The 12,177-nt window shown below is 45.5% G+C and overlaps 1 protein-coding gene and 1 long non-coding RNA gene across 9 annotated transcripts in view; one reads left to right on the top strand and one right to left on the bottom strand.

Annotated features, from left to right (window-relative positions):
- LOC137532689 (T-lymphocyte surface antigen Ly-9-like) overlaps positions 1-12,177 on the bottom strand; it is an 883,190-nt gene that overhangs the window by 39,365 nt on the left and 831,648 nt on the right. For 6 of the 8 annotated variants that reach the window (XM_068253506.1, XM_068253510.1, XM_068253511.1 and 3 more), the window contains 3 exons: positions 7,545-7,640; positions 4,825-4,896; positions 2,056-2,127 (listed from right to left, as the gene is read on the bottom strand). In XM_068253506.1, coding sequence (XP_068109607.1) covers positions 2,056-2,127; positions 4,825-4,896; positions 7,545-7,640 — 240 coding nt within the window. The remainder of the gene's footprint in view (positions 1-2,055; positions 2,128-4,824; positions 4,897-7,544; positions 7,641-12,177) is intronic. The other 2 variants (XM_068253509.1, XM_068253508.1) reach the window with 2 other exon arrangements.
- Positions 1-12,177, top strand: part of LOC137532692 (uncharacterized) — a 98,037-nt gene that overhangs the window by 37,370 nt on the left and 48,490 nt on the right. The window lies entirely within an intron of this gene.

The raw sequence follows: 12,177 nt of genomic DNA on the forward strand, positions 1-12,177 counted from the left end.
TATACCTGGCTAACGTATACTGGGACACCTACATCTAGCTAACCTGTACTGGTGCACCTATATGTGCAATTTGTACACCGTAGCCCTAAGAGCAATTCAGCCTAGAAACTGCTCTGATTGGAAGCTGAAGCTTAGCTTCCAATACGCACTCTGCATAACGCAAATGGGGAAGACATGGGGTGGGGTCTTATACTCACGGCTTATACTAATCATTGGCGTGTTGATCCCTTGTCGTGTACCTCGGATTGTGCCATGTCTCCTGGAGATCCTTGTTGATCCGTGCCAGGGTCACGTAGCATCATCAACATATGTCGGCAAACTAATTTTTTTGTATTGAATTCAATACAATAACGCACGGGGATTGCAAAGACAGAGGAGCACCACACGGTGGGTGACACAGGACAGGCAATGTTTAAATGCACACACGCTGGGGGAAGGAGTGTGTACATATATACACGCGGGGGTCAGCTGTGAGATGGCAAACATGGCCGATTCCTGAGAGATTTTATGCTGAAATCGATCGGGAATCGGACTGCGGTGTGTGGGGAGCCGAGAGATCTTTTTCTAATTAGATTCGATCAGAGAGACTTGACTCTTGGTGGAATCTGCCCATCATCGCTAGATGTGTGGCTACCTTTACATTTGTATCTGTGCATGTTGAGCAGCTGCAGCTCGGAAGTATAAATGATCTGAGATTTTGGGGACTAGTTTTGACATTATAGCTTTTATTATACTCAAAATGTATACTAGACCCCTGCTTGACACATTTTGGTAAGTTACAGGAAAAAGGGTTATAAAAATTAGTTGAATCCCTTTTTGCACAGAAATCCAGCAGAAACTGAACCTCAGGGAGTGAAATCATTTTTTTTTACATGTTTCCATTACTGATACTGACAAACATGGCAAATATGGTGACAATAGCTTGTATGGGGGCATTACATGGAATCAAAATCCAGTTCAATATGACACTGCATTGGTTTAAAAATTCGAATGCCTAACGACCGACGCAATATAGCGGAGATACATTACCTGCTCCGCCGGCATGAGTCCCCGCTGTCACCTCCCGGCTGGCATCTTTTCCGCATCACGGCATCCGGCATAACTTCTTGTGTCACTGCAGTGACAGCGGAAGTACAAATAGAGGGCGCTCTATTTGTACTTCCGCTGTCACTGGAGTGACAGAAAGTTATACGCGGATGCCGGATGTGTGATGGGAGAAGATGCCAGCTGGGAGCCAAAGCGGAGAAGATGCCGGGACCAGGCGGAGAAGAAGACAGCGGTGGACCAGGGGACTCGCGCCGGCCGGAACAGGTAATGTATGCAGGGGGGGTGGTGGTGGGGAGGCGGCGTCAGCAGCGGCAGCTCCTCCACAGATTGTGATCGGTTTCAGGCTGAAATCGATTCACAATCTGTTTGCAGAAGGTGGCCATACAATCCCTCTCTGATCAGATTCAGAGAGGGATCTATCTTTTGGTCGTATCTGAAGGCAAATCGACCACCTTTAGCTGAAATACACATACCAAATTTGGTGTCAATATCTTGAACGGGGGCTTTGCCATCAGCTTTGAGGTTTATTCCCGTAGACTTCAATGCAAATGAGCAAAATGGCAATTATTTTGTGGAAAAGGTTTATTTTGCGACAGATTTCAACAAACAGGTTTGGGCAAATTCACGCATCCTTACTTCCTGGGTTACCTGTAGCAAGCTGAGCTTGAATTTACATATAAAGTACCACTACACATACCCCAGGTGAGGATGCAATATAAGTCTAGTAATTGAAAATGGAAAATTTGTGTGCCGGAGCAACCACAAAACTTTGGTTGCCCCATAGGCACCAATATTAACTGCAGCTATAAAATAAAATTTGGGTACCGAAAGCACTTGGCACCCAAATTTCCCCGGCACCCTTTTTGCATGTATGCCTAGTAACTATTGAATATTGTCATTGTTATAATGGTTGAATTCCAAAAAGACTTGACATTACACTTCAACGACTTATGCATAGAATGGATCTTCATGGATGGACCTTTGCTTTACAATTTCATAAGGACATACCTTAGGATTCTGAACTGTAGCATACGTGGTTTCTGGATTTTTCTTTTCTCCATTCTCTTCACAAACCTCCCCCTGAAACAACATATTTATCTTCATCCCCCTATACATTCCTAGTAGTTTGGGTCACCCTAAGCTGCTTGGTTACTCTGTTGTACTCGACCAAGCCCTATTTCATACAGCCTTATCAATCCCTGCCATGTACTGATGAGGACCAAAAGTCCGAAACAGACTGTCTACATGTGGGTTTGATATGGCTGTGTAAAACTTAAAGCTATAGGCTTGCTATAAACCAGCGGTTCTGGATGCTTGCTTGGCTTAACAAGGGCGGAAAGGGATAATTTGCATATTTAGTAGGTGTGCATTGTGGGTAACCACAAATGTTCATTTATAACTGAATTATTGCAAATTTCCTTCTGTTTTAAGAAGGCAATTACACCAAGCTTTGCTTTTTTTAGTAGGAGGGCTTTTTGGTTCCTTTCATCCCCCTATACATTCCTAGTAGTTTGGGTCACCCTAAGCTGCTTGGTTACTCTGTTATCTTCAATGAAAAATAGAAAAAGAGGACATGCATATCTCTTAATATAATACTTTGTGTCCCCATCTTGTCCAAGACACTCCTGGCCCTAGTTACCGGTATAAAACCAAGCTAGAATCTTCATCTAAAGTACCACTATAGATACCTCAGGTGAGGATGCAGCTGAAGTGTAGTAACTATACAACATGACCCATATACAATTCACCTTTTTTCTTAGTTTTCTCCAAGTTGGTATTTTCACACCTTGTGAAAAAATGCCCTTTAAAACTACAGCAAGCAAAAAAATACACAGCACCATTTTGATAGTACTTTTTCCACTACTTTTGGTACATTTTTAATTGTGAAATGCTGAAAAGTTATTTTAGCCACTTCAGGACCATAGGTTTACACCCCCCTAGTGACCAGGCTATTTTTTACAATGCAGGCCATTGCAGCTTTAAGGGCTCGCTGCAGGGCCGTACAACTGAGCACATAAGTGATTCCCCCCCATCTTTCTGTTGGTGGGCTCTGATCGCTCCTGCAATGTTTGTTTATTTATTTTTGTATTTATTTATTGTTTTTATAAATTTCCAGATTTTTTAATTCTTTTTTTTCCCTCCCCCGCCAGTTAATGACAGCGATTGGCTGTCATGGGCATCAGTGAGAGCCAATCACTCTTGTGCCTCCCCAGGGGACAGCCGAGTGTCACAGCTGTCCCCAGTACAGCACTGCTGTAGATCGCAGCACTGTACAATGTTAATAGACGGCGATCTGGGAGACTGATGACGGAGCAGATTCATTCAAGTGGGGTTGCGCGTGCAGGGCAGCCGCCGCGTTCATGCCAATTGGCATGAAGTGATCTTTAGGTAGTTAAAGAGAAGATGAAAAACTATCACCTAGGAGAAAACAGAGGAGAAAAGGGGAATTGCATATGGGCCCTTCCCATTGTTACAGCAGATTAATTCTCAAAAGACTTATGCATAGTGAAAAATCTTCATGGATAGGAAGTTGCTAGAACTAACATCAATAATAATTAAAACAGTGTACGACAGACCAGACACGTATGCCAGAATACTAGGGATGGTCGCTGCATTCCGCGGAATTCTAAATTCCGCGATTCCGGACGGAATTTGGTGATTCCGGTTCCGAAGCGACTAGCCCTATTTCGGAATTTCCGCGGAACAAAACGGAATTCCGTGGAATTTAAATTCCCCCCCCCCCCTAACTGATTTCTACCTAATAAGAAGTATTTCTACTCAATAGACTCCCTCCCTCGCGGAGGGAGGAGGGTCTCATCTTCCAGGGAATTGTAGGATCTCAAAACCCAGCTTACATACCTTGGCCAGGAATTGAACCCAGGTCCAGTGTTCGGTAAGTAGCTCTCTTCACCACTATACCACCACCAACACTACATGCTGAAACCAGCCTAGCATGTACCATTATGATATATCCAAGAGAAAAATTAGCTTGCTTAGGGATTTGTAGGATTTTAAAAGCCAACTCACATACATTGGCCAGGCCCACCACTCTGTAGGCTGCTATCCTAACCATTATACCACCAACGCAACACACTACAATGCTACATGCTGAAACCAGCCTAGCATGGTCCATTGTGATATATCCAAGAGAAAAATGAGCTTGCTTAGGGATTTGTAGGATTTTAAAGGCCAAATCACATACATTGGCCAGGCCCAGGAATTGAACCCAGGCCCACCACTCTGTAGGCTGCTATCCTAACCATTATACCTCCAACACAACACACTACAATGCTACATGCTGAATATCAATCACAATACAAATAATCCTAGTCTAGGTGTGAAGTCCTTGGTTTCAACACCTGGGATCTAGTCTAAGGTCTGAGCCCTAACACAGCATGCATTCACGACAGCAGACAGCGCCAGACTGAAGCCCGGAGGCTTAAGAAGCAGAGGAGACCTCATTGGCATGCCCCCCTGCACTCAGCCAATCCTGGGCACCGTGAGTCTCCTCTGAGGTCAGCTGACCAGCCGGTCAGCTGACAAGCCTCCTTCCAGCATAAAGGTCCCGTCTTTGCGCGCGCCCGCGCGAGACTGGGACCCCATTGCCTAACCAGCGACCCGACCTCGGCGTCCTAGACGCCGGAGGGATGGGTGGGGGAATGGAGGCAGCTGCGGCGGCGGTGCTGTTCGCCGCGGCTGCCTCTTCAGTTGTTACACTTATGCATAGAATGGATCTTCATGGATGGACCTTTGCTTTACAATTTCATAAGGACATACCTTAGGATTCTGAACTGTAGCATACGTGGTTTCTGGAATTTTCTTTTCTCCTTTCTCTTCACAAACCTCCCCCTGAAACAACATATTTATCTTCAATGAAAAATAGAAAAAGAGGACATTCATAGCTCTTAAAGTGGACCCAAATTAAAAATACAAGATTTCAGAAATAAAATCTATTTTTTAACTTATAATAATAAATAGCAGCATTTTTTCAGCTGCAGGATGACAAATATGAAATATTTTACATTTATTGGAGGAACCCCTCCCTTCCTTTCAAATTGCCGGGACAAAATCCGGCAAACTAGTGGAGTAGGTGGTGTCTGGCAATGGAGGAATCGCTAATGGCTGCCACCTGTATTACCCTAGTTATGAAAAGAGAAGGGTGAAAAGCATGCACTGAAATGCCCATAGGCTTGAAGGAGTGTTTATTTATCTTTGTATGTGTCAGAGTGGTGCAACTAAATATTTTTAATTAAAAAAAATGTTTGGTTTGGGTCCGCTTTAATATAATACTTTGTGTCCCCATCTTGTCCAAGACACTCCTGGCCTTAGTTACCGGTATGAAACCAAGCTAGAATCTTCATCTAAAGTACCACTATAGATACCTCAGGTGAGGATGCAGCTCAAGTGTAGTAACTATACAACATGACCCATATACAATTCACCTTTTTTCTTAGTTTTCTCCAAGTTGATATTTTCACACCTTGTGAAAAAATTCCCTTTAATCCTACAGCAAGCAAGAAAATACATAACACTATTTTGATAGTACTTTGTCCACTACTTTTGGTACATTTTTAATTGTGAAATGCTGAAAATTTATTTTAGCCACATCAGGACCATAGGTTTACACCCCCCCCCCCCCCCCCCCAGTGACCAGGCTGTTTTTTACAATGCAGGCCATTGCAGCTTTAAAGCCCTGTCTACACGGGGAGAGATTGTGGCGATCCGGCGGCTCGATTAGCCGCCGGATCGCCTCTTCCGCGTGCCCGCCGCGTCCCTGCTCGGCGCGCGTGGGAATCAATACCCGCTCGATTCCCGCTCGTCGCCGCGCCGCGCCGCTCGATTCCCTGCAATTGTCCCCTCGCGGGGAGCGAGCAGGGAATTGGCGGTGCTAAGATCCGTCCTGTCGGATCTTATCAATCGAGCCGCATCAGCGGCTCGATTGATAAGGAGCATCGCGGCCGCATCTACGCGTGTAGATGCGGCTTAAGGGCTCGCTGCAGGGCTGTACAACTCAGCACACAAGTGATTCCCCCCCATCTTTCTGTTGGTGGGCTCTGATCGCTCCTGCAATGTTTGTTTATTTATTTTTGTATTTATTTATTGTTTCTATAAATTTCCAGATTATTATTTTTTTTCCCTCCCCCGACAGCTAATGACAGCGATCGGCTGTCATGGGCATCAGCCTGTGAGAGCCAATCACTCTTGTGCCTCCCCAGGGGACAGCCGAGTGTCACGGCTGTCCCCAGAACAGCGCTGCTGTAGATCGCAGCACTGTACAATGTAAATAGACGGCAGATGGCGATCTGGGAGACTGATGACAGAGCAGAGTCATTCAAGTGGGGATGCGCGTGCAGGGCAGCCGCCGCGTTCAAGCCAATTGGCATGAAGTGGTCTTTAGGTAGTTAAAGAGAAGATGAAAAACTATCACCTAGGAGAAAACAGAGGAGAAAAGGGGAATTGCATATGGGCCCTTCCCATTGTTACAGCAGGTGAAGTCTCAAAAGATTTATGCATAGAAAAAAATCTTCATGGATAGGAAGTTGCTAGAACTAACATCAATAATAATTAAAAATTCTAAATATGGAATCCATGTATATAAACACACTTTTCTTCTACAGCTCTTAGAAATTATTTGCATTTGGTACCAGTACTGTTAGGCCTGGTTTCCACTTGTGCGTTTTGTGTCAGATTTTTCTCGCAGAAAATTTGCATTGATTTTGCAACTAATGGTAGTGAAAGGGGCTGTTTCCATCCAATGTGAATTTTCGTACGCATTTGTACGCATGAAAAAATCTGAGGACCTGTATCATTTTTTCGGACATCGCGTACGATTCGCATACAATGCTTTGTATAGGCAATGGGAATTTTCGCATTATTTACCCGAATATTAGCAATAGATCCATGGTTACAGGAAGTTGTCAGCAGTCATAACTAAGCTGTTACTAGGCAGATTATATTATATTTAACTAATGCAAATTTTCGCGCACGAAAATTTGCATAAAACACGTAAAAATGTACATGCGAATTTTCACCAATCAGAAAAATCTTACACAATTTTTTGCAGGCCAAAATGTCACGCTAAAGTGGAAATGTAGCCTTATAGTTACAGGGCTTTAAATGTACTATTTTAATAATAGTAGATAATAGAGTAATAATGTATACCTCTTACGACAACAACAAAAAAAATATCTTGAAATATCTTCCTGCAGCGTTTCTATATGGACTAAACTGATATTAAGCATCCAATTACCCTTTGTAGGTGTGGCTGATGAAAGTGTTGGTTGCTTGCAGTGGCTGTAGGGAGTGGGCCAGCAATCTCCATTATGTAGGGGATACAAGGGGTTTGTTTTTAGAGTTTTTTACTTTTGTGGTTTTTTTGATATGATATTAAAATATTTGCTTTATTCCCATGAGCAACCAATTATTTTTAGCTTTGATTAAAATAAATGTGTGTGTTGTCCCTAAAAGTCTGTTTTAAAAAATGTATAAAGACTTGCTTGAGGAAGCTGAACTTCACTGTATGGGCCTTCTGCAGTTCCAGCATTGTCTCCCCCTCGGTTGTAGCACTTCTGTCGGGTTGTCTCCATCTGGAACTACAAAGAACATTATAATTCACCAATAATAAGCGCACAAGCTTGAATTCCTACACTTTCCTCATATCATTTTCTGTAAAATTGGATAGTAGTTTAGCATACAGCAGTGCAAAATTAACACAAGCCTTGCTTGGCAAACTTTAATGTTCTGCATTCAGAAAAAGAATATCAAAATCATGAAAAACACATGCAAAACGCATATGCGTTTTATATATGCGAACCACAAACACATTAAAACGCACGCAAAATGCTTGAAAAAACACTAAACACTAACGCAAACGCACCAAAAATGCAGTAAAAACATAGCAAAAATGCACACACAAAAAATATGCACATGACATAAAACGCAGTCTTTCATGTTATGTTACGAGTGCACCTACCCTTAAGAAAATGGGCAGCATAAGACAGCCCCTCCCCCCCCCCCCCCCCCAAACTCAGCTTAATAATAGAAAATTTGGACTCCCAAGCAGGGTCGGACTGGGACACTAAGGGCCCACCAAGGAAGTTTCCGCCTGGGGCCCCCCCCGATCCCCTCCTCTCCCCCCCCCCCGATCCCCTCCTCCCCCCCCCCCCATTTTGGGCTCACATACACATGTACTCTAGAAATTTTGCATAAGTTTAAGGTAGGGAAAAGATTGTGAGCACTTCTGAGGACAGTCTCCAATAGGGATATGTCCACATGCGGCGCGCGCAGCGCGCCACAGCGAGAGTAAATGGGTGTCACCACGCACTGGAACATCGGCGTGGTCACGATGAGTCATGGGCAGACTTAAAAAAAAAAAAAAACAACAACATAAGTAGCGGTGTTATTCACAGAGATTAGGTCCGACCAGATACATTTTAGATAAAATATTCAAGTAGTTACATGCCTCATGATAATTCATCAAGTAGTCAAATCGCAGCAGATTTTCCGACAAAATGCAATCAGGTTGGCGGCAGATACCCCCACAACATGCAATCAGGTTGGCGGCAGATACCCCCACAAAATGCAATCAGGTTGGCGGCAGATACCCCCACAACATGCAATCAGGTTGGCGGCAGATACCCCCACAAAATGCAATCAGGTTGGCGGCAGATACCCCCACAAAATGCAATCAGATTGGCGGCAGATACCCCCCAAAATGCAATCAGGTTGGTGGCAGATACCCCCCCAAAAGTGGGCAGCAGTGACCAGAAAATCGTAATGTGGGCACTGGGCAGCAGACACCAGAAAATCGCAATGTGGGCAGCAGGCACCAGAAAATCGCAATGTGGGCAGCAGTCACCAGAAAATCGCAATGTGGGCAGCAGGCACCAGAAAATCGCAATGTGTGCAGCAGACACCAGAAAATCGCAATGTGGGCAGCAGTCACCAGAAAATCGTAATGTGGGCAGCAGACACCAGAAAATCGTAATGTGGGCAGCAGACACCAGAAAATCGCAATGTGGGCAGCAGACACCTGAAAATCGTAATGTGGGCAGCAGACACCAGAAAATCGTAATGTGGGCAGCAGACACCAGAAAATCGTAATGTGGGCAGCAGACACCAGAAAATCGCAATGTGTGCAGCAGACACCTGAAAATCGTAATGTGGGCAGCAATACCCCCCCCCCCCCCAAAACGCAATCAGGTTGGCAGCGGGCAAAGATCGGCGGGGTGGGGCGGAAGCCACCCCCCTCCCTCACCTAGGGGCCTCCCCTCCAGAATTGCAGCCAGCGGCAGCAGCGGGGATGAATCTCTTACCAGCATGATGGAGATCCGTAGCTCTGCTCTGCGAGCCGCTGGCTGGTCTCTGTTTCCTGAACTGACTGTCCAATCACGCTCTCGCAGTACTTCCTGCGAGAGCGTGATTGGACAGTCAGTTCAGGAGACAGAGACAGACCAGCCAGCGGCACGCAGAGCTACGGATCTCCGTCATGCCGTTAAGTGATTCTTCCCCGCTGCTGCCGCTGGCTGCAATTCTGGGGGGGGGGGGGGGAGCGCGGAAGGGGGGCCCCTAGGTGAGGGAGGGGGGGGAGGCTTCCGCCCCTTCCCGCCGATCTGTGCACAATGTCCCCCCTTCCTGCGCTTAGCCCCCCTCCTTTTTAGCACTGGGGCCCCCAGGAGGCGGGACGGCCGGGGCCCACCGATGGGACCATCGGTGGTTCGGTGGGCCTGTCCGAGGCTGCTCCCAAGCAATTGTTAAAGAAACTGTGTGCTGCCACTTACAATATTTTCACCAATTGCCAAAAAATCTTTTATAGATTGAGGCTGGGTGTACACATAACAGAGCGTGAAAGGTCGCGTTTTCTGTCAGGTGAATTTTTTATGTGTGTGTGTATTTTTGCTGCAATATTACTGTATTAGGGTTAGTGTTTTATTTCCCGCAGATGCGTTTTTAATGTGTTTTGCGTGTGTTTTTATGCGTTTGCGTTTTGCATATACAGTGGCTTGCAAAAGTATTTGGCCTCCTTGAAATTTTCCACAGTTTTTCACATTACTGCCACAAACATGAATCAATTTTATTGGAATTCCACGTGAAAGACCAATACAAAATGGTGTACACATGAGAAGTGGAAAAAAAAAATCATACTTGATTCCAAACATTTTTACAAATCAATAACTGCAAAGTGGAATGTGCGTAATTATTCAGTCCCCTTTGGTCTGAGTGCAGTCAGTTGCCCATAGACATTGCCTGATGAGTGCTAATGACTAAATAAAGTGCACATGTGTGTAATCTAATGTCACTACAAATACAGCTGCTCTGTGACGGCCTCAGAGGTTGTCAAAGAAAATATTAGGAGCAACAACACCATGAAGTCCAAAGAACGCACCAGACAGGTCAGGGATAAAGTTATTGAGAAATTTAAAGCAGGCTTAGGCTACAAAAATATTTCCAAAGCCTTGAACATCCCACGGAGCACTGTTCAAGCGATCATTCAGAAATGGAAGGAGTATGGCACATCTGTAAACCTACCAAGACAAGGCCGTCCACCTAAACTCACAGGCCGAACAAGGAAAGCACTGATCAGAAATGTAGTCAAGAGGCCCATGGCGACTCTGGACGAGCTGCAGAGATCTACAGCTCAGGGGGGGGAATCTGTCCATAGGACAACTATTAGTTGTGCACTGCACAAAGTTGGCCTTTATAGAAGAGTGGCAAGAAGAAAGTCATTGTTAACAGAAAAGCATAAGAAGTCCCATTTGCAGTTTGCCACAAGCCATGTGGGGGACACAGCAAACATGTGGAAGAAGGTGCTCTGGTCAGATGAGACCAAAATGGAACTTTTTGGCCAAAATGCAAAACGTATGTGTGGCAGAAAACTAACACTGCACATCACTCTGAACACACCATCCCCACTGTCAAATATGGTGGTGGCAGCATCATGCTCGGGGGTGCATCTCTTCAGCAGGGGCAGGGAAGCTGGTCAGAGTTGATGGGAAGATGGATGGAGCCAAATACAGGGCAATCTTGGAAGAAAACTTCCAGTCTGCAAAAGACTGGAGACTAGGGCTGAGGTCCACCTTCCAGCAGGACAACAACCCTAAACATAAAGCCAGGGCAACAATGGAATGGTTTAAAACAAAACATATCCGGGGGCGTGGCCGGAGGCTCATGGGGTGAGGACGTGCTAGAGATCAGCTCCCGCTCCTACATCCGCACTATTCTATCCTGCCGCAGTAATCCGTGAGAATTAACACCCGGACCGGTTCGGCTCAGCTCCGTGAACCCTTGGGATCAGTTCAGATCCATTCACCATGACCAGAAGGGGCTCGGAAGCGGCGGCTACGCTCCGCAAGTTTCGCCACGAGGAAGAACAAGATGGCGACGACCCCTCAGAAGATGAGACAGCACCTCCTACGCTCAAGCAGATTATGCAAGGGATATCTGCCTGTCAGCAAAGCCTTACCAGCATTACGACCAAACTTGAGCAGGTGAGATCGGATGTCTCCCTCCTCCGGGCAGACATGCAGTCTCTCCGGGGCAGAGTCACAGAAACAGAGTGCCGTATAAGCCGGTTGGAGGATCAGATGGGGCCTTTGAAAAAAGATACTGTGCAGACCCAGCATGAGGTAAGATCACTTAAAGATCGGCACGAAAACTTGGAAAATCGTAACCGCCGGTCAAATATCCGTATAGTGGGCTTGCCAGAGAAAGCGGAGGGTTCTTCACCCGAGAACTTTGCGAAGAAACTATTAATACAGTTATTTGACAGAGCCACGTTTTCCACAGCCTTCATTGTAGAAAGGGCGCACAGGGTCTCTCCCAAAATCTCAATCCCTGGAGCTGCTCCGCGTACATTTATACTAAAGCTTCTGAACTACAGCGACAGAGACGCGGTATTGAGGGCTGCTAGAGCAATGGGAGATGTAAAATATGAAAATGCCAGATTGTCATTTTATCCGGATTTTTCCATAGATCTGCAGAAACAGCGTGCAACCTTCTTCAATGCTAAAAAGAAACTTAAAGATGCTGATATTACATATGCTATGCTCTACCCCTCTAAACTCCGGGTAATTGCAGATGACCAAACACATTTTTTCACTAAACCCGAAGCTGTGATGAGCTGGCTGGAAG

The sequence above is a fragment of the Hyperolius riggenbachi genome, chromosome 9 (genome assembly GCF_040937935.1).
Source record: "Hyperolius riggenbachi isolate aHypRig1 chromosome 9, aHypRig1.pri, whole genome shotgun sequence".
NCBI lineage: Eukaryota > Metazoa > Chordata > Amphibia > Anura > Hyperoliidae > Hyperolius > Hyperolius riggenbachi.